The sequence below is a fragment of the Balaenoptera borealis genome (assembly GCF_965194805.1).
Source record: "Balaenoptera borealis genome assembly, chromosome: 4".
NCBI lineage: Eukaryota > Metazoa > Chordata > Mammalia > Artiodactyla > Balaenopteridae > Balaenoptera > Balaenoptera borealis.
In genome coordinates, this window is record NC_138861.1 from 148536651 (window position 1) to 148562542 (window position 25892).

The 25892-nt window shown below is 41.1% G+C and overlaps 1 protein-coding gene across 6 annotated transcripts in view; it reads right to left on the reverse strand.

The window, feature by feature from the left end:
- The window catches only part of GRK4 (G protein-coupled receptor kinase 4), a gene marked incomplete at its 5' end in the record, with an annotated part of 82284 nt that overhangs the window by 41934 nt on the left and 14458 nt on the right, over positions 1-25892 (reverse strand). For 5 of the 6 annotated variants that reach the window (XR_014244429.1, XM_082391275.1, XM_082391273.1 and 2 more), the window contains 3 exons: positions 2974-3051; positions 5893-6005; positions 10361-10456. Coding sequence is in view for 5 of the 6 variants with exons in the window: in XM_082391275.1 (XP_082247401.1) it covers positions 2974-3051; positions 5893-6005; positions 10361-10456 (287 nt within the window). The remainder of the gene's footprint in view (positions 1-2973; positions 3052-5892; positions 6006-10360; positions 10457-25892) is intronic. The other variant, XM_082391274.1, reaches the window with a different exon arrangement.

The following is a 25892-nucleotide window of genomic DNA, read 5'->3' on the forward strand; positions in this document are numbered from 1 at the left end:
GCTTTACTGTAAGTCAGTTGACTGTTTCTGGACCCTCGATTCTATTCCATTGATCTGTATGTCTGTCCTTATGCCAGTACCATACTGTCTTGATTACTGTAGCTTTGTAGTAAGTTTTGAAATTGAGAAGTGTAAGTTCTCCAACTTTGTTCTTCTTTTTTAAGATTGTTATAACTATTCTGGATCCTTTTAGTACGTGTATGAATTCTAAGATCAGCTTGTTAATTTCCACAAAAAAAAGGAAGTTAAGATTTTGATAGGGATTATATTGAATCTACAAATCAGTATTAAGTCTTCTAATCCATGAACATAGGATATCTTTCCATTTTATTATAGTCCTTCTTTACTTTCTTTCAATGGTGTTTTGAAGTTTTCAGTGTATAAGTGTTGCACTTCTTTTGTTATATTTACTCCTAACTATTCTATTCTTTTTTCTGTTATTGTAAATGGAATTGCTTTAATTTCACTTTTGGATTTTAATTGATAGTGTATAGAAACACAATAGAATTTTGTATAGTAATCCTGTACTCTGCAACCTTGCTGAACTCATTTATTAGCTTTAGCAGCTTTTTTTCTCCTAATGTGTGTGTAGATACTCAGGACTTTCTATATACAAGTGCTATGATCTGAAATGTGTGCCCCCCAAATTTACATGTTGAATTCCTAACCCCAAAGTGATGATATTGGGAGGTAGGGCCTTTGGGAGATGCTTAGATCATGAGGATGGAGCTCCCATGAGTGGGACTGGTGCCCTTACAACAGAGGCTCCAGAGACACCCCACACCTCTTCCACCACGTGAGGACACAGCAAGAAGGTGCTGGCTATGAACCAGGAAGAGGGCCTTCACCAGAAGGTGACCATGTTGACACCTTGATCTTGGACTTCCCAGCCTCCAGACCTGTGAGCAATAAATTTCTGTTGTTTATAAGCCACCCAGTCTGTGGCATTTTGCTATAGCATCCTGAATGGATTAAGACAACAAGATCATGTTATCTGCGAATAGATAGTCTTACTTCTTCTTTTTCAATCTGGATACCTTTTATTTATTTTTCTTGCCAACTGCCCTAGCTAGAACTTCCAGTACAATGCCAAGTAGAAGAGATGAGAGTAAACATCCTTATTTTGTTCCTGATCTTAGGGGGAAAGCATCCGACCTTTCACATTTAAGTATGACGTCAGCTGTGTTTTGTATATGTCCTTCACCAGGTTGAGGAAGTTCCATTCCACTCCTAATTTGTTGAGGGCTCTTATTATAAAGGAGTCTTTGGATTTTGTCAAATGCTTCTTCTGCCTTTACTGAGATAATCATGTGAGTTTTTTTGTACTTTATTAATATAATGTATTATATTAATTTGATTATCAGATATTGAACCAACTTTGCATTCCTGGGATAAATCACACTCGGTTTTGGTCATTTTTTTTTTTTTTGGTAAATCAAATTTGGTTGAATTTTAATATTTGGGAATCTTGAAAAGAAAATTAAGAATGACTGAGTGAAAGGATAAAGAAATGTAAGACTGAACATATACAGTCTTGCCTTACTTTTAGGGGATTTAGGTATTCGGTGATGTTGAAATTTGAATAAAGGAGTTCCCTTTTTTATATGTAAAAGAAAGAGATTTTTGTTGTTTTTAAAGAAAGGACAACAAGAAGAAAAACTACAATGGTGATGTGACTCATTTACATTTTTTTTTTTAAGTAAAGCAGAAGGATAGCTTCCCCCAGTTGACAAGGAAAAACAAAAACACCACCATCATCTTCAGGCAGCCCAGAGACATCTCTCACTACTACTGAGCCACAGATGGATATCTGCTGCTCCCTCCTGCTTCTATACTTGCTATATCCATCAGGATAACTTTTCAAATTATGTCTTTCTCCTTGACAACCTCTCTTGCTATGTGAGTATTTCTTCAGGAAAGGTGAAGAAGGAAAGAGAAGTTAACAAAAAAGACTTTAAAAACTACAGAAAGGAAACTTCTCTTCTATAGCTCCCAATTAGTGTCCTGGGGGTACCTACAAATATGTAGATGCTGTGAACACCTGTGTTTGAAAAGAAAGATCTATAGCCAAGGTATTGAGGCCGGAGGCTGGGGTAGACTCAAGCTTTGGAGTCAAAACCTATTTGGGTGTGAATCACATCTCTGCCAGCACTAGCTATGGGAACATCTTTGTGCCCGCTAGACAGTCCACTGGTCTTTCCCTCTGGCGTTCAATCTTTCTTATGAGTGAGCCCCCCTCCTTGATGGCCCTACCACCTTCATTAGCTACACTCACAACCGGAATGTTCTGAACCCATTCTCAACACACTATTCTCCAACTACAGTCTCTCCACGTTTGATTCCTGGCTCAGGTACTTACTAGTTGTGTCATCTTCGGTAAGTCATTCACCCATTCTGATTTTCAGTCTTATCACGTGAAAACAGACATAATAATACACCTACCTCATAGGTTTGTTGTGAGCATTAAGTAATGTGTTACATGCACAAGGCTTAGAGCAATCCTCACTACATGTTAGCCATCACTCCTCCAACTCTGCAACAGAGTTACCTGCCCAGGGTTTAGGACTTCTAATGGCCTGCAAAAAGCAAGCCAGATGGAGGGAAGCAGGTTACAACTCCAATTTCAGGGACACACTAAACTGTAAGAACCAAGTGACTCAAAAAGTATAAAAATGAAGACCCATTAAAGCTTTTAAGAGAAAAATGTTATTTTCAGTCCAAGAGAGGAAAATAAAATTCTCTAAGCCTATATTCTGTTTGAGGACACATAGAAACTTTAAAATTCTTTAAATCAATTTCCCAAGAGATTTAATTATTAATTTCCTCAGTGAATCAAAAGAAAGTGCAGAAAAGGAACATTTATAAGAAATTAAAGATTTTAACACACTTATTCCAACTAAGTAAAGATGGCTATGCACACAGATTATTTAAGTAAGTTATTTACAAATCTTTACGCTACAGAAGAAAACACACCTCCTCAATGAAGAATGTGTCTAAGACCAGGAGCCCACAGTCTCTTCTGTCCTCATCAGCAGCCACTTCATATTCCGCCTGATTGCAGCGATGAGAGAAAAGAAAAATGTTAGTTAAGCTTCTTCACGGACTTCGTAATGTTTCAAAAATCCTCTGACTTGTGGAATTGACTTGGTGCCCTAAGAACCAGAGAGCAGCTCTATTGATCAAGTGTCTGCAGCTCTTTGGAAAACTAATGGCCATGAGGGGGAAAAAACTTTTTTTTTTTTTTTTAAGGGATTAATAATGTAGTAAAGCGATACATTCCACAATGCTCGCTACATCATACTGTATTTTCAGCCATTAAATGCGGCCAAATAAAATGGAATAAAATAAATAGCTTGGGCTATTCTAGGCAACGGCATTTTCGAGGGGTCCAAGAGGCACTTGGACACCTGAGTGCAGTGCTCCCAGGGAAGTCAGAGCTGGCAATACCTGAGCAGGAGTCATTCACACACAGGTGTCAGGAGGGAGACCATAGGAGTGGATGACACCACGCAGGCCCAAAAGCAGCACCTGATCAATATCTAAAAATCCATAAAGGACAAGCAAGGAACAAGAAACGGAAAAGAAAACAGAGGAGAGATCACGAAGGCCTAGGTAAGAGAATTTCAAGAAGTTGCTCAACAGCGTCAAGAGCCACGGAGCCTCAAGCATGAGGAGGCCTCAGTGAAGCCCCGATTTTGCAGGTTGGGGCCTTAGCAGAGCAGTGAAGGTAAAAGCCAGATGGAGCTGAAGGGAGAAGTGAGGAAAGGAAGACCCAAGGAAGCTGATCCACTGAACACAGGAAGGGGACTCCAAGACAAAGTGCCGTGGGTGGAGTGCACCCTCATCCCTCACTCCGTACCCTTCTCAGGCCCAGCACAGGGGCCGTGACCACCAGGCTGACCACCCGGCCAGAGCCAGCTCCACGCTCTGTGCTCAGGGCATGGTCCTCACCAGCACACTGACTGGCACACTGTTCGGCTCAAGTTCCGGGAGTTCTGGACACTACACAGCACGCAGTTAATGGGAAAGAAAGCTGTGATTCTGTGATGGTCTTTGGACACATGCCAACTTGAAGGGCACCAATCTGCAGTTACTCAGACATTAACCTAGTGTTGCTGTGACGCTGGTATCTGCACAATAGATGCGATCAGAGTCTCTATCGGTTGGCTTTAACCCTACGTAACCTGCGTGGGCCTGATTCAATCAGTGGAAAGGCCTTACAAACAGAGCTGAGCCTTCCTAGAAGGAACTCTGCCTGAGGACAGCAGCTTCACCCCATTTCCGCAGAGCTCCATCCTGCCCTTCCTGATGGTCTGTCCTGCAGATCTCCAACTTCCCTAGCCAGAGCTCACAGTCATGTAAGCTAGTTCCTTGCAGTAAATTTCTCAATATGTATCTCTTACTGCCTTCATTTCTTTCATTGGCCCCTGACTGATACAGACACTATTAATTCATTCAACAAACACTAAGCAGGGAACAGGGCACACAACCATGTCAGGGGTCATGAGGGGGAAATGGATAAGATGCCCTCTCTCCGCTCAAGAAGTTCAAAGAACCTGCCATCACCCACTACAAGTAGAGTCGGAGCAGTGAGTGCTGCACAATGGCAGGGGCAGGCGTGATGTATTCACCCACACGGCTATCATCAGAAAGCAAAACCTGCTGGCCCACTCAACGGGCCAAGCACCTAGTAACTAACAGGTATGACAATATCAGAAGAGTTGGCTGTGCACCTGAAACTAACACAACACTGTAAATCAACTACAGTCCAATATAAAATAAAAATTAAAAAAAAAAAAGATTGAACCTAAAAGAGAGTTTTAACAAGGCAGTTTAGCCATTTTAGAATAAAGAAGAATTGTAGGTCCCTAAATTCTTAAAATACAGCAGCTTGGCAACTAGAACCCACACATGAAGACATATCGACATTCTAGTCCCAAACTCAGTAGGCAGCCCTACTACCTCTGGGTCCACTTTGAAACAGGACTGCCCCCTTTCCCAGCCCTGCCTTATCCCATCAAGGTACCAGGAAGGAGAGGCCTGAGGAGCTCCAGGGGGTAGGAAGCAAACAACAAAACCGGCAAGAGCCTCAAACGGTTTTCTGAAAAAATACATTACAAATACATATTTTTAAAAAGCTATGTCAGGGAAAAAAATGAATAAAAACTCCAGGATATAGGATAGTACTCTGCATACAATAAGGAGTCAACACATATTTGCTGATGTGACTAGGACAGGCTAAAGCAGAGAGAGGAAGTGTCACAATCTTGGTACAAATAACTAAAAGTAAGAGAGCTTTTCTATTAAATTCTACCAATCTTCTGTTAAGCTGCTTCTGAATTTCATAGTTTTGAAAGTTCTAGGCTTGCCAGTGGTATCTCTAAAGTTTCAGAAACACAAAATTTCTTTACCTAAAAGGAAATCACAGTAAATACCAAGCTGGATACACAGGAATGTGGGAAAACTTATAAATCATAGTCAGTTCCATTGGCTGTGACCACGCTTCTTGCACGAGCTTTCTTCCCTCCGCGTGCTTCTGGGTTAAAGGGTTTTAAGTACAGTGTTGCTAGGGGAAGGCAGGAAGGGGGCCTTTCAGGCAGCGATACAAGCACACCGTCTTAATCAGCCCTTCAACCTTCTTACAAGTAAAAGCAGCATGTTTCAAAGTTATGTAGCAAATACCTTTGATTCTCCAATACTTGACATGCAATCTGTATGAACTACCACTTTACCCACTTTACCCAAACCAAGATAACACGATACACCAAGACCACCAGTTTATCCACTCTCACCTCACTGCCAAGGTCTAACTAACTTAGAGAGCTCTCATCTTAGTCTTCAATTTTCCAAAGCACAAGATTGGGTGGTTCAACACGGAGATAAATTACTTACCACTGCATCCAGGAATTCAATGCACCTCTTTAGATCATGCTTTGTATTACAGAACTGCCTGAAGAGAAGTCTTCCAATTGGCTGCTTGTCACAAAGACTGCTATACTCCTTCTCTGGGTGAAGAGGGACAAGAAACAAACAAATGTAAGGTTTTCTGAACCTGATACGATAAAAGTAAAAAGCAGTAATCGCAGTATTATCTTTGAAACCAGTGTTTTGTTTACTAATTGACACTGGGTTATCATGAATATTTAAAATCGAAGTGCCAAAGGCAGCTGGAAGAAAAGGGGGGGGAAGGGGGTGGTATTCCCTGGGGAAATGAGGAGCACGAAAGAGGGCTGGGTCTGCCCTTCCATTGCTCCATCCACTCTGTGTGTTTGGCACGAATTAAATGCATGTGAAATACACCACAGGAATGCACTAAATTAGATTTTTTAAAACTCTTTTTCCTTTTGATACCTTTCTATTCTTTTACAAGTTACAAATATTATATATGCTTAATGATTTTTTAACTGTTTTTTTTTTTAATTTTCTCTTTGGTGGGATAATCTGTTGCATACCTTACTTTACCCCAAACACTGATATTGTTTTGAGATCAAGGCACTAATATTTGGTCAAAGTGTCACGAGGGATATAAAGCAAAATCTTATGTTCAAAATAGGTTCATTAAAACTTAGCAAAGACTATACTTTCAGGGATCATTTGATTCACTTTGTTGTACAGCAGAAACTAACACAACATTGTAAAGCAGTTATACTCCAATAAAGATGTTAAAAAAAAAAAAAGAAAGAAACTTCAGCATGAAAATCAGTTGCTCTTTTAGCAGTGCCTCTGAAGTAGAGCATAATTATGTCCAAGTACTCCTAAAGTAGCTCTAAAGCTGAAGAATTAAATGAAATTCATGAAAAGAAAGCAAGCCATAACAATATCCTCAACTAAAGGTTTATTAATGCCAAGTATATGTAGGAATTAAATCCTGTTTTGGGTCACTGGAGTTTGCACATGGAAAATACAGGCAAGGATATAAACCCTTTGGTTGCCAATGCACAACTGCTTGATTCAACAAATATCAGCACCAGTTTTACAAAAATTCTACAACCCACTTTGTCCAATTTTGCTACCACATTTTACTTTAGGGATACTCACTAACTACGTTTAAGAAACAAAAGACACAAGGCAGTCCAAAAGTGATATTTTTAAAAAGTTGAGAGTTTTTAACTCTTTCCTCCCGAACTCAAAGGTTCAGAAATGTTCCTGGTTTCCACTGAGGTAGCACATGGAGCATAGGTCTGCCAACCTTCTTACCCAGCTTCCTACTGAAAGGAACAAGGACAAAGTCACAACAAAAAGAATGAAACGTGATCTGGAAAAAGAATACAGGGCACCCTCAAGAGTGAGAAATTTGAGGATCACCTGGAAGAAAGAAAGCCTATGGGGCTGGATTGTTAAAGGAACCACCAGCTGAAGCTGCAGAGATAAGCAGGTCCGCCCAGGTGTCTGGGTCCCAGCAGCCCCTCCCAGGCCTGGGCACAACTGCTGACCAAGGGGCTTCTTCAGGCTGAAGCCACTTGGCAGAAAGTTGGGACCCCAGGGGGGAGGCAGAGCACAGCTGAAGAACTACACACTGTGCTGGCAAAGTGGAGCCACGCTGTCTGTGGCCGCTGGAACGCAGGCCCTGTCTGGACGGCACCCCACTGACGCACCCACCTTCCAGAACACCATTCAAGAGAGGGGTACAACCACAGAGGAAGCCAGGCCGCCACCGCCCAAAGAAACACAGCCCTTAACATAAACCTGAATAAATAATCGCATGTCTCTAGAGACAGGGGAAAAGCAGCAGGTAAAAACTAAAACCAAAACCAACTAACCAAGTAAACAAACAAAAAAAGCCAGCAGAAAAACTGACCCAGGAGAAAAGATAATTCAGGCAACAGAAAACTTACCTTTTAAAACCCTAATTAGTATCCTCTAGACTAGAGACTGAAGGGACTGCTAGAACATAAAAGCATGAAAGAAGCAGGCACAGAACAAGAGTGTGGGCTTAGAAATTAAATAAAAATATGATTAATGACAAAACCCTGTGGGATGGGCTGGATAGTACTTTGCATGTGCATAAAAGCATGGATGTTTACCTGGATAATAAGGAAATCTCCTAAAATGAATGGCAGGGGCTTCCCTGGTGGCGCCATGGTTGAGAATCCGCCTGCCAACACAGGGGACACGGGTTCGAGCCCTGGTCCGGGAAGATCCCACATGCCGCAGAGCAGCTAAGCCCGTGCGCCACAACTACTGAGCCTGCGCTCTAGAGCCCGCGAGCCACAACTGCTGAGCCCACGTGCTGCAACTACCGAAGCCCGTGCACCTAGAGCCCATGCTCTGCAACAAGAGGAGCCACCGCAATGAGAAGTCCACGCACCGCAACGAAGAGTAGCCCCCTCTCGCCGCAACTAGAGAAAGCCCGCACACAGCAACGAAGACCCAACGCAGCCAAAAACAAATAAATTTTTTAAAATAAATAAATAAATAAAATAAAAATTTAAAAAGACTGATCAGATTTTCAAAAAGCCTTGGTGCCAGACTAAGGAGTTTCTCTCTCTCCTAGAAGGAACAGATAAAAATAATAACTACACGTAATATTTTTCACCTCTTACTGCGTGCCACTATGATTGTAAGTCCTTTCCGTGTATTATTTCATTTGAACTTCACAATAATACTTACAAGCTGGGCATTGTGAGGACAGCAGAGACCCTATGGGACCTGCTCACTTCTGAGGGCCGTCTGGATCCGGGGCCGTGGAGGAGAAGGGGGCAGCGGGGCTGGGACAGGGGGACGGGGCAGGGGACCAGCCAGCGGGCGAGCAGCTGCTGCCAGAGGGAGGTGGCAAGTGTCGGAAGGAGAGGCCAGCTTCCGGTGACAAGTGTATCTCAGAAGGCGACTCATTCCAATTCTGAGTCCCCTCGTGGTGAGGAAACAGCAGCAGGAAGGAGCCTACATTCTTAAAATGGTCATTTTGGTTATGTGTATTTTACCACAATTTAAAAAACATTTGTACGTCAATCACTGTAGTCACTTTATTCATAACAGACAAAAAATGAAAACAACTCAATGTCCATGAAATGATGAATGGATAAATAAAGTGTGATATGTCTATACAATGGAATATTATTTGCCAACAAAAAGGAATTAAGTTCTGAATCATGCTACAGCAGGCATGAACTTTGAAAAGATTATGTTAAGTGAAAAGAAGCCAGTCACAAGAGATCACATAGTGTATGATTCCCATTTATATGAAATGTCCAGAATAGGCAAGTCCACAGAGACAGAAGTAAATTAGTGGTTGCCTGTAGCTAGAGGTGGGGAGGGAATGGGGAGTGGCTACCAATGGGTATGGGGTTTCTTTTGGGTGATGATAATGTTGTAAATTGAAAAATTGATTGTGATAATGGTCACACAACTCTGAGAATGTATTAAAAACCATTGAATTGTACACTTTAAATAGGTGAATTGTATGGCATGTTAATTATATCTCAATAAAACTGCTATTTTTAAAACATAATGAGGAAAAAAATGTAATGACATTAAAATGGCTGGATAGGTCTTTGGGGAAAAAATGCTCCCACTTTATACTATCTGAAATTAATTTTGATAGTTAAAATATTTAAACTTTCTTAAAAAGGAACTATAATAGTACTAAAGAAAAGATAGATTTTTAAAAAAATTATCTTAGGGAGTAAAGGTGTCCTCCCTAAGTACAACATAAAGCTCAGAGACTAAGAAGAAAAATATCGATATAGTTGCCTATATAAAAAAAATTAAAACTGCCATATTGAAAAATACAATTATGATTGCCCTTAGACATGACTCTACTCGTGACTTCTTGTGCTCATGTCAGGACCTGTAGCTAACTCTCATTCTTTACACTGCAGAGTATTCCATGACCCTGCCATACCTTATTTTTTATCTGACTATTCCTTTCCTGAAGTTCTCACCAGTAATTCCTGTCCATATGCATAGAGAACGTCTGGAAGGAGACTGAGAAATGGTTACCAGTGTTCACTTCTAGAGAGGATGACTGCTACATTTCTCTTCTGTTCTACCTAGAACAATGGGTATATATCACTTTTTTTTTTGGCCGTGCCCCACAGTATGTGGGATCTTAGTTCCCCGACCAGGAATCGAACCTGCAGCCCCTGCATTGAAGCGCAGAGTCTTAACCACTGGACCACTGGGGAAGTCCCAGTTCTTAAAAAAGGTTTTTAATGAAAAAGTCAATAGCCATACTTTATAACTGCACATTAGAAAACCTACAGGGTTTTTTCCTGGGAAGAATCGTGACGATATATGGAGAATCTATTAAATAGCATTTGAAGCAAATAAGGGACTAAGGAAAGACCAACATCTAACAAACGAAACAGCACAACGCCAGCCATGACCTCCGGACTCGAGCAGGTGTGGCTTCCCTACTCACCAATCGAATGTCGAAGCTCGCTGCACTGGCCGACAGGGGGCAGCTTCAGCATCTCCCTCCATTTTTTACTACGACCGCTTTTTTTGCCATATCCTCCTAAATTTGAAAAAAACAAGGCATTTTTGTAACAATCAGAAACATCCATTTTTTAAAAAATTAATTTATTTATTCATTTTTGGCTGCCTTGGGTCTTCGTTGCTGCGTGCGGGCTTTCTCTAGCTGCTGAGAGCGGGGGCTACTCTTTGCTGTGGTGCGCAGGCTTCTTATTGCGGTGGCTTCTCTTGTTGCGGAGCACGGGCTCTAGGCGCGTGGGCTCAGCAGCTGTGGCTCACGGGCTCTAGAGCTCAGGCTCAATAGTTGTGGCGCATGGGCTCAGTTGCTCCGCGGCATGTGGGATCTTCTGGACCAGGACTCGAACCCATGTCCCCTGCATTGGCAGGCGGATTCGCAACCACTGCGCCACCAGGAAAGTCCCAGAAACATCCATTTCTGACAACTTCTTCCACTAATGTATTCTGTTTGAGTAGCTTGGGTACCTACGATGAGTGATCTGGAAGGCACCCTGATGAAGTGTGAGAACCCCACCGAGGCAATCAGTCACTGGCTCTGTCCTTTAGAAATCAGGTGACCTGGACCTTCGTAAGCAGCTCTGCTAAGCCTATATCCAAGTTTGTAAACCGGACCTAATATCACGTCATAAAGGGCTGCTTATAAATATTCGTTCAACAATTATTTATTAAGCACCCACTATACACCAACACCTTCAAAGTGCAGGAAATACAATGGTAAAAAAAGACCATTCTAGTGAGGGAGAGAGGTTAAAAATCACTTAGTGACAAGTGATAAGAAAAAAATTAGCCAATCACGTAGTGATAAACGGTGTGAAACAAAATCAAGCAAAGGCACAGGCGGAGGGTGTTGTTTGGGCTGAGGTAGGACCAGGAGAGACCCCTCTGGAGGGTCACACTTAGGCAGAGACCTGGGATGTGAGGATGTGAGCCTCGGGAAGGTCTGGGAGAAGACCGTCCCTAGCGAGGCAAGAATGGTGGGAAAAGCAATTAGATGATATTTTAGAAAGAGGTTTTTAAACAACTGACCTTTAAAAAAAGTTTAACTCCGAGAAATTAGAACCTTTGGTTTTAAGCATTCTGAGGAACTGAAGTTTTACTGAATTTTATCCAAGAGAAAACATACAGTTTATTTGTTTTGGTTTGGTTTGGTTTGGTCTGGTTTAGTTTTGTGATTATTTTTTTAATTTATTTTTATTGGAGTATAGTTGCTTTACAATGTTGTGTTAGTTTCTATTGCACAGAAAAGTGAATCAGCCATTTGTATACATGTATCCCCTCTTTTTTGGATTTCCTTCCTGAACTCTACTCAGAGCATTGAGTAGAGTTCCTTGTGCTGTACAGTAGGTTCTCATTAGTTATCTAAAAACATCACAGTTTTGGCTGGTGACTAAAGCCTCCAGGACGATTGGGAAGAACAGGGAAATCAGGAGGCAGGTCCTGTTTCTCGGGGAAGTGATGCGCTCCCAGTTTGGAGAGGAAGACACCAGAAGATGGGGGGCTGTTTTAGGCTCAGGAGGGAAGGCCTGGCTGCAGACAGAGATTTGACAGTGGCTGCCCAGTGGGGGCAGGTGGGAGACACGGGGCCTTCCTCCTCAGCCTTCCTTTCTGCTCCCCTACTCCCCCCATTTCAACTGAGATCCTGAGCCCTGGACCTGCACCCACTCTCCGGACGTCCCAGAGCATCTCAAGGTCAGCTTCAAATTAGACACATCACCCCCTGCAATCCAGTCCTCTTTCCACACTGAGAATCCTGCCAACAGCTACCGTCTACCAGGCGAAGGAAGCGGGAAACTGGGGCACCATCTAACTCTGTCCGCTAAGCACCGCAGTCAGTCACTCAGGAGGGGTGCGCTGCTGCGGTCCCGCGTGCAGGGCTCTGTCGGGCACCAGGCACACTGTGCAGAATCACGGAGGCCAGTCCGGCCTACCGAGGCGCTCCTGCCCACCCCCCACCCCTCCGCCCTCTCTACTGTCCTTTCACGCCAGGGCCACCACTCTCCTCCACCTCCCTTCTGACTGGCCTTCCGACCTCTTCCTCCCTTCCAGACCCTCCCCACTGCCTCTCAGGGTCACCTTCCTAACATGCAAATACAAGCTCACTTCACCGCCTACAGACCTTGAAGGTGTCGCGGAGTCTGAGGATGAAGTGAGAACAGAGCGCAGCCCTGCCTGACACCATCCACAGGCACACCGTGCCCAAGCCACGCCGCTTACATAATCTCCACTCGGCTCAAGCGGGACCCCCTCCAGGAAGCCCACCCTGATTGTCCGAGGGAGAGGCAAGCACTCCTTCCTTTTCCAGCCCTCTGCATCTTGAAAACATCTTCATTAAATCTCAGTGAGGGCAGGTTCTAGGTTCACGGTCTAATTCCCGGTGTAGCTCCAGCCCGCAAACAATTGAGGGGATGACTAAATGGACCTCCAGGTGCAAGGCACCAAGAGCGGCATACTGCACACAGCAGACTGAAAAAACTGGAGGCGCTGACTACAGGGAATGGGTCAGAGGTAGTGATGCCTCTCGAGGGCTGAAAGGAGGAGGAGGGTTAGGATTTTCACAGGTCCACAGTTCCCTCACCTCTCTAGGACCTTCCCACCTATGGACTCGTTCAATCGCCCCCTCGGATGTAGGAACTGCTACTAGTTAGTCCCTTTTCTCACATAAGGGACCCAAGCTAAGAGTAAATAACTTGTCACTGTCACACAGCTGGCGAGAGAAGAACCAAGACACACTCAGGCCTGCCTGACTCCAGGAATCCTGCTTAAACAGTACTGTCTATTAAGAAGCAATAAGCTGCAACCAAAGCGGTTTTGGTTTTGATTTTTTCTTTTAAAGTGCAAAAGCATCTAAACTAAAGATTTGCCACGAACACGTTTAGAAAGTAAGGTATGTTGGGACTTCCCTGGTGGTCCAGTGGTAAAGAATCTGCCTTCCAACGCCGGCGACGCGGGTTCGATCCCTGGTCAGGGAACTAAGATCCCACATGCAGTGGGGCAACTAAGCCCACCCGCCACAACTACTAAGCTCGTGTGTGCCTCAACTAGAGAGAGAAAACCCACACGCCACAACTAGAGAGAAGCCCGTGCGCCGCAATGGAAGATCCCGCGTGCCGCAACTAAGACCCAATGCAGCCAAATAAATAAATAAATATTTTTTTAAAAAAGAAATTAAGGTGTGTGTGAAATGAAAATAAGAGTAAACCAAAACTCCCAAGATGTCAGAAATGGTTATGGTGATGGCCATAATAATGAGTAGCCCTTATTAGCATTTACTAAAAGCCAGATACTTTTCTAGAAGTTTCACAAGTCTACTCTCACTATATCTTCCCATCAGTGCTACAAGGCAAGTACTGTTGCTGAGCTCTTGTTATAATCCTCATTTTACAGGTGTGGAAACGAGGGCACAGATGTGTGGAATAATCTGCCCAAAGCTTTACAGCCAGTAAGCAGGGACACTGGGATTTGAACCCAAGTAACAGCCCTGGACAAATGGGGACGCCACCTTTGTCACAGCCGCTGTTTTTCCATCAATAACCAGGACTGCCAAGATAAATGCACAATGTGAGGAAGAGCTCGCCCCAGTGGCTCCTGGATATTGAGGGGCTTGTGACATGGTTTTATACCTTGAATGCCATAATTATTTTTATAACATATTTTGTGACATTACACACCATCCAACTACAATCATGAATTTAGTGTGTATTATTCCAATCCATTTGTAAATATCTGTGTGTGTGTGTGTGTGTGTGTGTGTGTGTGTGTGTGTATAGCCATGAACAATATCGTATTGTTTTAAAACAAGATTCTTAACCTGGGATCCACAGCAGATATCAGGGTGTCCCTGAATTCAAACTGGAAAAAAAAAAATCATCTTTATTTTCACAAACTTCCAACCAAAATTCATCACTTCCTTCTGCTATAAATATAGGCAAAAGTACAATCATATTAGCCGTGCCTGTGACTTCATCACCAGGAAAATTCAGATTTTCATGTCACATCATAGTTATCAGAGGTAACTCAAAATATCTTGTATCTCAAACGACTTTGAAATTACAGTATAGGTGCCAGGCCAGCAGCCAGACTGTCTACAAGCAGTCATGTGACACAGCCAACCAACCCTTAGGCAGCTCTGTGCCTGGCAGTTAATCGTTCAGACTCCAAGTGGCCAGGGCCCAAGTTCTCACACGGGTGGTCTAGCTATCTACTTTACTCTCTGCAATTCCCTACAACTGTATTGAGCAACACACGGAAGTAGGTAAGTCAAAGGCCATCCCTCAGTTTACAATCCCCATTTGAGCTGATCAACAAGAGCCCTCACACTGACAGATCTTCAAAAGATGACACCTTAACTTGCCTATGTTTTACATGTATTGCCTTGTCACTTAATGCTCTAATAACAAAGCACATATTGTAACATGAATCCATTAAAAATTTTATAATTATTTTAATATAATTGGCTTCCTTTACAACTGTAGGTAATTAATTTTATTTAGATTGGGAAGCCCTATTCTAGAGGTTGTTAAATTAACAGGAATGGTGTGTTACTGCATACATCACTCTACAATTTAATATTTTTTCAAGCAACTTGGTCCATTTTGACACAACTTGCTTACTCCGTTCCAGTCTGTTCCTCCCCGACCCCCAGCCTCAGGACCTTTGCCCTCCTTGTCCCTTGGCCTGGAAAGCTCTTCCTCAGGCCTTTATTCCTGGTCATCCCACCTAAACTGTCATGCCCCACCTTATGTCCAACCCTTAGCATCTCCCTTCTCTGCTTCATTATTTCTTCTTAGCCCTTATCACTATCTACTACACAATCTATTTTACGTATCTTGTTGAGGACCTGTCTCCCCACTAGATTATAAACTCCTTGAAGAGAGAGGTTTTACCTGTGTTATTCATAACTGTACCCCCGATATCTAGATGAGTATCTGGCATAAAATAACCACTCAGTAAACATTTGTTGAATGAGTAAATGAATTTGTTTTAATTACTGTATAGCAATTTACTGTATGAACATCCACCCAATGTGAGAAAACAGTTACAAATCATGTATCTGGTAAGGGATTATTATCCAGAATATATAGAGAACTAAAGTTCTACAACAACAACAAAAGACAACCAATTCAAAAATGCGCAAAGGAGTTGAATAGACGTTTATTCAAAGAAGATATATAAATGGCCAGTAGGCACACGAGGAGATGCTTAACATCAATAATCATTACAGAAAGGCATATCAAACTTTGTACCACCTCATACCCATAGAGAGGCTAAAATAAAAAAAAAAAGAAAATAGCAAGTGTTGATGAGGATGTGGAGAAATTTGAACCCTTATGCACTGTTGGTGGGAATGTAAAATGGAAAGTGTTGGTGGGAGTGGAAAACAGTACGGAGGTTCCTCAAAAAAATTAAAAATAGAACTACCATAAGATCCAGCAATTTCACTTCTGGGTATATACCCAAAAGAACTGAAAGCAGGATCTCAAAGAGATATTTGTACACTCACGTCCATAGCCGTATATTCATAATAGCTAAGATGGGGAAGCAACCCAAATGTCCATCAGCAGACGAATGGATAAGCAAAAGGAGTATATACTTAGAATTATTCATCCTTAAAAAGGAAGGAAATTCTGACACATGCTACAATATGGATAAACCTTAAGGGCATTATGCTAAGTAAAATAAGCCAGTCAAAAAAAGACAAATATTGTACAATTCCACTCATATGAGGTATTTAGAATAGTCAGAATCATAAGAGATGGAAACCAGAATGGTGGCTTCCAGGGGCTGGAAGGAGGGGAGAATGGGGAGTTATTATTAATAATGGGGACAGAGTTTCAGTTTTATAAGATGAAAAGAGTTCTGTGGACAGATGGTGGTGATGGTTGCACAACAATGTGAATGCACTTAACACCACTGAACTGTACACTTAAAATGGTTAAGATGATAAATTTTGTGTGTACTTTACCACAACAAAAAATTTTTTGAAAAAAAAAAAAAAAGAGAGATCTAGTCAAACAACATAAAGTCATTTGTGGTTTAAGTACTGAAAAGGCGTCACCCAGCTCTCCACTTTATACGCCACCAGAAGTGAAGATGACGTGCAGATGCAGCAGCCTTGGTGAGGGAGGCGTTGGCTGTGACGACTAACGCCGTAGAAAACTCTCCAAGCACAGGGCAGAACGTAACCAGAACGGCTGAAACGGCAGACCAGGCCCCAGCTTCCTCCTGTACGACGCTCCGGGGTTATCTCTCTTCCCTTCCTGCAGCCAGTGTCAGCGTTTACCTTAGCACAGTCACTGCATAGACTCAGGAAAAAATGCCTCTCAGTCCTTCCTCATCCCGTGAGAAAATCCCAGGGGTGTCTCTCAAAAGGGGAAATGAAAAGGGGGGATGAGAGAAGATACATCAGATTTCCCTCTAAGTACCTTACCTGGCACCTCGCCTCTGGCCCGTTCGTTATCACAGTACTTCCTGAGAAAGGCTATTCTGATGCAAAAGAATCGCTGTACAATCTCAGAAGAAAGGGTGGTCTTCTTACTTGCACCCGTTACACCGTTTGTGCCCTGGCACCTCTGTCCCAGGGGAAATGGAGCTGACAGACCCCCTGCTCCTTTTGCTTCTCTACCTTTACTTGCTTGTCCATAGCGGGCTTCCCTTGTTTGAGCGCCTTCACCATCTTCTGGCTCCGAAACAGCCCCTTCCCCTCATACCTCCCAACAGTAATCCTTTTTCTTAGCGTTTCTCTAAAACGCCTGCAAAGAGGAAGGAAGAGACCAGCAAAGTCACGGCCCCGGTGCTCCTGATGCACAAAAGCCAGTGAAGTGGACGAGCTCCTCCCAGGGAGGGTCACAGGCCAGAGGTGCAGGTGCTGCGGGACCTTGGCCAGGACTCATGGCTCTGTTTGGCCTCTGGCTTCTGGGCCAGAGCACAGGGTGACAGTAGGTCATTTCCAGCTCCACATACTGATGAGGAGGCAGCCTATACCTGCCAGGCTGGGTCCTCCCTTTGCGCCTGAGAAAGCCTGATCACAGGATATCCGCTGAATAGTAGGAGCAGGGCTGTGACAGAAACGGAGCTGGCACAGAAGATAAGCATCTTATTTGTCATTTTCGTAGGAAAGGTCCCTAATTCAGACTTTCACTGAGTCATACTGGCTTGATAATTCATGTGAACTCAAGTTAGTGAAATTTTGATGTACTTGATTTAATGTTGATGTACGTAAAGTCTTCGGAGAAAAAATAAAGCTGTGTTTCAGTAAAAAGCTGTACGTTGTATTCATCTGGCACCTCCTGCTAGGTTATCCAATTCTAGGCTTCCTTGTCTCTGAGCTGTTGTGCAGCTTTCTGTAAATCATAGGTGATGATGGGCAGACATTCGAGCCATCTTATCTGGTAGTTTCCATGGTCTTCTATAGAAAAATCATTTTGCCTCCATTTGCAATTCAATTCCTTTACTCCATATAAACTTTAGCCCTTTTTTTAAAATATAAACTTGGTTTTTGATTTTTTTTTTTTTTTTTTTCAGCCACCGTGCAGCATGCGGGATCTTAGTTCCTCGACCAGGGATCAAACCCGTGCCCCATGCAGTGGAAGCGCAGAGTCTTAACAACTGGACCTCCAGGGAAGTTCCAAATTTTAGCCTTCTGACTTTTTCCTTTGAACGGATCATAACATCTGCTTGGTTCACTCACATATGAGGAAAATAAAACACGTGTTCACTTTATTTTTTAATTTTTGAATTTAATTTTTTTATACAGCAGGTTCTCATTAGTCATCCATTTTATACACATTGGCGTATACATGTCAATCCCAATTTCCCAATTCATCACACCACCACCCTCACCCCCCGCTGCTTTCCCCCCGTGGTGCCCATACATTTGTTCTCTACTTCTGTGTCTCAATTTCTGCCCTGCAAACTGGTTCATCTGTACCATTTTTCTAGGTTCCACATATATGCGTTAATATACAATATTTGTTTTTCTCTTTCTTACTCCACTCTGTACGACAGTCTTTAGATGCATCCACGTCTCTACAAATGACCCAATTTCATTCCTTTTTATGGCTGAGTTAATATTCCATTGTATATATGTACCACATCTTCTTTATCCATTTGTCTGTCAATGGGCATTTAGGTTGCTTCCATGACCTGGCTATTGTAAATAGTGCTATGATAAACATTGGGGTGCATGTGTCTTTTTGAATTATAGTTTTCTCTGGGTATATGCCCAGTAGTGGGATTGCTGGGTCATATGGTAACTCTAGTTTTAGTTTTTTAAGGAACCTCCATACTGTTCTCCATAGTGGCTGTATCAATTTACATTCCCACCAACAGTGCAAGAGGGTTCCCTTTTCTCCACACCCTCTCCAGCATTTGTCGTTTGTACATTTTCTGATGATGCCCATTCTAACTGGTGTGAGGTGATACCTCATTGTAGTTTTGATTTGCATTTCTCTAATAATTAGTGATGTTGAGCAGCTTTTCTATGTGCTTCTTGGCCGTCTGTATGTCCTCTTTGGAGAAATGTCTATTTAGGTCTTCTGCACATTTTTTGATTGGGTTGTTTGTTTTTTTAATATTGAGCTGCATGAGCTGTTTATATATTTTGGAGATTAATCCTTAGTCCGTTGATTTGTTTGCAAATATTTTCTCCCATTCTGAGGGTTGTCTTTTCATCTTGTTTGCAGTTTCCTTTGCTTTGCAAAAGCTTGTAAGTTTCATTAGGTCCCATTTGTTTATTTTTGTTTTTATTTCCATTACTCTAGGAGGTGGATCCAAAAAGATCTTGCTGTGATTTATGTCAAAGAGTGTTCTTCCTATGTTTTCCTCTAAGAGTTTTATAGTGTCCGGTCTTACATTTAGGTCTCTAATCCATTCTGAGTTTATTTTTGTGTATGGTGTTAGGGAGTGTTCTAATTTCATTCTTTCACATGTAGCTGTCCAGTTTTCCCAGCACCACTTATTGAAGAGACTGTCTTTTCTCCATTGTATATCCTTGCTTCCTTTGTCAAGGATTAGTTGACCATAGGTGCGTGGGTTTATCTCTGGGCTTTCTATCCTGTTCCATTGATCTACATTTCTGTTTTTGTGCCAGTACAATACTGTCTTGATTACTGTAGCTTTGTAGTATAGCCTGAAGTCAGGGAGTCTGATTCCTCCAGATCTGTTTTTTTCCCTCAAGACTGCTTTGGCTATTAGGGGTCTTTTGTGTCTCCATACAAATTTTAAGATTTTTTGTTCTAGTTCTGTAAAAAATGTCATTGGTAATTTGCTAGGGATTGCATTGAATCTGTAGATTGCTTTGGGTAGTATAGTCATTTTCACAATATTGATTCTTCCAATCCAAGAACATGGTATATCTCTCCAACTGTTGGTATCATCTTTAATTTCTTTCATAAGTGTCTTATAGTTTTCTGCATACAGGTCTTTTGTCTCCCTAGGCAGGTTTATTCCTAGGTATTTTATTCTTTTTGTTGCAATGGTAAATGGGTGTGTTTCCTTAATTTCTCTTTCAGATTTTTCATCATTAGTGTATAGGAATGCAAGAGATTTCTGTGCATTAATTTTGTATCCTGCAACTTTACCAAATTCATTGATTAGCTCTAGTAGTTTTCTGGTGGCATCTTTAGGATTCTCTATGTAGAGTATCATGTCATCTGCAAACAGTGACAGTTTTACTTCTTTTCCCATTTGTATTCCTTTTATTTCTTTTTCTCCTCTCATTTCCGTGGCTAGGACTTCCAAAACTATGTTGAATAATAGTGGTGAGAGTGGACATCCTTGTCTTGTTCCTGATCTTAGAGGAAATGCTTTCAGTTTTTCACCATTGAGAATGATGTTTGTTGTGGGTTTGTCGTATATGGCCTTTATTATGTTGAGGTAGGTTCCCTCTATGCTCACTTTCTGGAGAGTTTTTATTATAAATGGGTGTTGAATTTTGTCAAAAGCCTTTTCTGCATCTATTGAGATGATCATATGGTTTTTATTCTTCAATTTGTTAATATGGTGTATCACATTGATTGATTTGCATATATTGAAGAATCCTTTCATCCCTGGAATAAATCCTGCTTTATCATGGTGTATGATCCTTTTAATGTGTTGTTGAATTCTGTTTGCTAGTATTTTGTTGAGGATTTTTGCATCTATATTCATCAGTGATATTGGTCTGTAATTTTCTTTTTTTGTAGTATCTTTGTCTGGTTTTGGTATCAGTGTGATGGTGGTCTCATAGAATGAGTTTGGGAGTGTTCCTTCCTCTGCAATTTTTTGGAAGAGTTTGAGAGGATGGGTGTTAGCGCTTCTCTAAATGTTTGATATAATTCACTTGTGAAGCCAACTGGTCCTGGACTTTTGTTTGTTGGAAGATTTTTAATCACAGTTTCAATTTCATTACTTGTGATTGGTCTGTTCATATTTTCTATTTCTTCCTGGTTCAGTCTTGGAAGGTTATACCTTTCTAAGAATTTGTTCATTTCTTCCACGTTGTCCATTTTATTGGCATAGAGTTGTTTGTAGTAGTCTCTTAGGATGTTTTGCATTTCTGCGGTGTCTGTTGTAACTTCTCCTTTTTCATTTCTAATTTTATTGATTTGAGTCCTCTCCCTCTTTTTCTTGATGAGTCTGGCTAATGGTTTATCAATTTTGTTTATCTTCTCAAAGAACCAGCTTTTAGTTTTATTGATCTTTGCTACTGTTTTGTTTCTATTTCATTTATTTCTGCTCTGATCTTTATGATTTCTTTCCACCTGCTAACTTTGGGTTTGGTTTGTTCTTCTTTCTCTAATTGCTTTAGGTGTAAGGTTAGGTTGTTTATTTGGGATTTTTCTTGTTTCTTGAGGTAGGCTTGTATAGCTATAAACTTCCCTCTTAGAACTGCTTTTGCTGCATCCCATAGGTTTTGGGTCGTCGTGTTTTCATTGTCATTTGTCTCTAGGTATTTTTTGATTTCCTCTTTGATTTCTTCAGTGATCTCTTGGTTATTTAGTAACGTATTGTTTAGCCTCCATGTGTTTGTGTTTTTTACGTTTTTTTCCCTGTAATTCATTTCTAATCTCAAAGCGTTGTGGTCAGAAAAGATGCTTGTTATGATTTCAATTTTCTTAAATTTACTGAAGCTTGATTTGTGACCCAAGATATGATCTATCCTGCAGAATGTTCCATGCGCACTTGAGAAGAAAGTGTAATCTGCTGTTTTTGGATGGAATGTCCTATAAATATCAATTAAATCTATCTGGTCTATTATGTCATTTAAAGCTTGTGTTTCCTTATTAATTTTCTGTTTGGACGATCTGTCCACTGGTGTAAGTGAGGTGTTAAAGTCCCCCACTATTATTGTGTTACTGTCGATTTCCTCTTTTATAGCTGTTAGCAGTTACCTTATGTATTGAGGTGCTCCTATGTTGGGTGCATATATATTTATAATTGTTATGTCTTCTTCTTGGATTGATCCCTTGATCATTATGTAGTGTCCTTCCTTGTCTCTTGTAACATTCTTTATTTTAAAGTCTATTTTATCTGATATGAACATTGCTACTCCAGCTTTCTTTTGATTTCCATTTGCATGAAATATCTTTTTCCATCCCCTCACTTTCAGTCTGAATGTGTCCCTAGGTCTGAAGTGGGTGTCTTGTAGACAGCATATATATGGGTCTTGTTTTTATATCCATTCAGCAAGCCTGTGTCTTTTGGTTGGAGCATTTAATCCATTCACGTTTAAGGTAATTATCGATATGTATGTTCCTATGACCATGTTCTTAATTGTTTTGGGTTTGTTTTTGTAGGTCCTTTTCTTCTCTTGTGTTTCCCACTTAGAGAAGTTCCTTTAGCGTTTGTTGTAGAGCTGGTTTGGTGGTGCTGAATTCTCTTAGCTTTTGCTTGTCTGTAAAGCTTTTGATTTCTCCATCAAATCTGAATGAGATCCTTGCCAGGCAGAGTAATCTTGGTTGTAGGTTCTTCTCTTTCATCACTTTAAGTATATCATGCCACTCCCTTCTGGCTTGTAGTTTCTGCTGAGAAATCAGCTGTTAACCTTATGGGAGTTCCCTTGTATGTTATTTGTCATTTTTCCCTTGCTGCTTTCAATAATTTTTCTTTGTCTTTAATTTTTGCCAATTTGATTACTATGTGTCTCGGCGTGTTTCTCCTTGGGTTTATCCTGTATGGGACTCGCTGCGCTTCCTGGACTTGGGTGGCTATTTCCTTTCCCATGTTAGGGAAGTTTTCAACTATAATCTCTTCAAATATTTTCTCTGGTCCTTTCTCTCTCGTTTCTCCTTCTGGGATCCCTATAATGCGAATGTTGTTGCGTTTAATGTTGTCCCAGAGGTCTCTTAGGCTGTCTTCATTTCTTTTCATTATTTTTTCTTTATTCTGTTCTGCAGCAGTGAATTTCACCATTCTCTCTTCCAGGTCACTTATCCGTTCTTCTGCCTCAGTTATTCTGCTATTGATTCCTTCTAGTGTATTTTTCATTTCAGTTATTGTGTTGTTCATCTCTGTTTGTTCTTTAATTCTTCTAGATCTTTGTTAAACATTTCTTGCATCTTCTCGACCTTTGACTCCATTCTTTTTCTGAGGTCCTGGATCATCTTCACTATCATTATTCTGAATTCTTTTTCTGGAAGGTTGCCTAGCTCCACTTCATTTAGTTGTTTTCCTGGGGTTTTATCTTGTTCCTTCATCTGGTACATAGCCCTCTGCCTTTTCATCTTGTCTGTCTTTCTGTGAATGTGGTTTTTGTTCCACAGGCTGCAGGATTGTAGTTCTTCTTGCTTCTGCTGTGTGCCCTCTGGTGGATGAGGCTATCTAAGAGGCTTGTGCAAGTTTCCTGATGGGAGGGACTGGTGGTGGGTAGAGCTGGCTGTTGCTTTGGTGGGCAGAGCTCAGTAAAAGTTTAATCTGCTTGTCTGCTGATGGGTGGGGCTGGGTTCCCTCCCTGTTGGTTGTTTGGCCTGAGGTGACCCAACACTGGAGCCTACCAGGGCTCTTTGGTGGGGCTAATGGCAGACTCTGGGAGGGCTCATGCCAAGGAGTACTTCCCAGAACTTCTGCTACCAGTGTCCCTGTCCTCACAGTGAGACACAGCTTCCCTAAGGTGGAGCCTAGATGACTGATTTTAGCTCTTTCTACTTTTTTTTTTTTTTTTTTTGGCCACACCACATGGCTTGCGGGATCTCAGTTCCCCAACCATGGATTGAACCCAGGCCATGGCAGTGAAAGCCCGGAATCCTAACTGCTAGGCCACCAGGGAACTCCTTCTACTTTTTTAATATATGCATTCAATGCTATAAAATTTCCTCTCAGCACTGCCTTTGCTACATCTCACAAATTTGGATGTTTTATTTTCATTTTCATTTAGTTCAAAGTAATTTTAAATTTCTCTAGAGATTTCTTCTTTGACTCATGTTGTTTAGAAGTATGATGTTTAATGTCCAAGTATTTTAAGATTTTCCAGCTTTCTTTCTGTTACTGATTTCGAGTTTAATTTCATTGTGATATGAGAGAAGATAGTGTATGATTTCTATTCTTTTAAATTTATTAAGGTGCGTTTTATGGCCGAGTATGTGGTCTATCTTGGAGAATGTTTCATGTGAGCTTGAGAAGAATGTGTAGTGTATTCATCAATTTCTCCTTGCAGTTCTATCAGTTTTTGCCTCATGTATTTTCAACAATTTATCTATTGTTAGGCTATACAAATTAAGGATTGTTAGGTCTTCTTGGAGAATTGACCCCTTTATCATTATGTAAAGCCCATCTTTATTCTTGATAACCTTCCTTACTCTGAAGTTTAAATTGTGTGAAATTAATATAGGTACTCCCACTGCCTTTTGACTAGTGTTAGCATGGTATATCTTTCTCCATCTCTGTATTTTAAATCTATGTGTCTTTATATTTAAAATGGGTTTACTGTAGACAAAATATAGTTGGGTCTTGTTTTTTTGATACACTCTGACAATCTCTTAGAATTGGTATACTTAGACCACTGATGCCCAAAGTGATTACTTACATAGTTGGATTACTATGTACAATATTTGTTACTGTTTTCTATTTGTTACCCTTGTTCTTTGTTCTTATTTTTGTCTTCCATGTTCTTCTTTTTTGCCTTTTAATTGATCGTATTATGATTCCATTTTCTCATCTTTCTTAGCATATCAATTATACCTCTTTTTAAAAATATTTATTTATTTATTTGGTTGTGCTGGGTCTTAGTTGTGGCAGGCAGGCTCCTTAGTTGCAGCAGATGGGTTCCTTAGTTGCAGCTCATGGGCTCCTTAGTTGTGGCATGCAGGCTCCTTAGGTGTGGCATGTGAACTCTTAGTTGTGGCATGCATGTGGGATCCAGTTCCCTGGCCAGGGATCAAACCCAGGCCCCCTGCATTGGGAGTGCAGAGTCTTAACCACTGCACCATCAGGGAAGTCCCCAATTACACTTCTTTTTAAATTGCTTTCAGTGGTTGCCTTAGAGTTTATAATATATATGTACAACTAATTCAGGTCCACTTTCAAATAACACTATACAACTTCACAGGCAGTGCAATTACCTTATAAAAATAAAATATTCCTAATTCCTCCTTCCCATCCCATGTATCATTGCTGTCATTCATTTCACTTATATATAAGCATATGTTTTATAAATTTGTATATATATACACACACACATACAAACACATAATCAAATACATTGTTGCTATGATTATTTTGAATTGTTATCTATTAGATCAATTAAGAACAAGAAAAATAGGGAACTCCCTGGTGGTCCAGTGGTTAGGACTCTGCATTTCCACTGCAGGGGGCCCGGGTTTGATCCCTGGTCAGGGAACTAGGATTCCACAAGCCGAGTGGTGAAAAAATAAAAAGAATAAGAAAAACAAAAGTTTTCATTTGTCCTTCACTTATTCATTCTCCAGTGCTCTTCCTTTCTTTATATAGATTCAAGCTTCTGACTTACATTTTTCCTTCTCTCTGAACAACTCTATTTAACATTCCTTGCAAGGCAGGTCTACTGGCAGCAAATTCTCTCAATTTTCATTTGTCTAAGAAAGTCTTTATTTCTTCTTCACTTTTGAGGGATACTCTCGTAAGAAATTCTAGGTTGGTGGTTTTATCTTTCAACACTTTAAATGTCTCACTCTACCCTCTTCTTGCCAGCATGGTTTCTCAGGAGAAGTCAGATGCAATTCTTATCTCTCATCCTCTATAGGTCAGATGTTTTTCCCTCTGGCTTCTTTCAATGTTTTTTCTTTATCTTTGATTTCCATATCCTTGTTTTTGCTGTTGTTTGTTTGTTTTCCTAGTTACCATCTTATTTTTGTGTGTTTGGTATGATTTCCATGTCTTTGAATGTGATATACCTAGGTGTAGTTTTGGGGGGCATTTATCCTCTTTGGTGTTTTCTGAGCTTCATGGATTTGTAGCTTGATTTTTGACATTAATTTTGGGAAATTTTCAGTTATTGTTTCAAATACTTC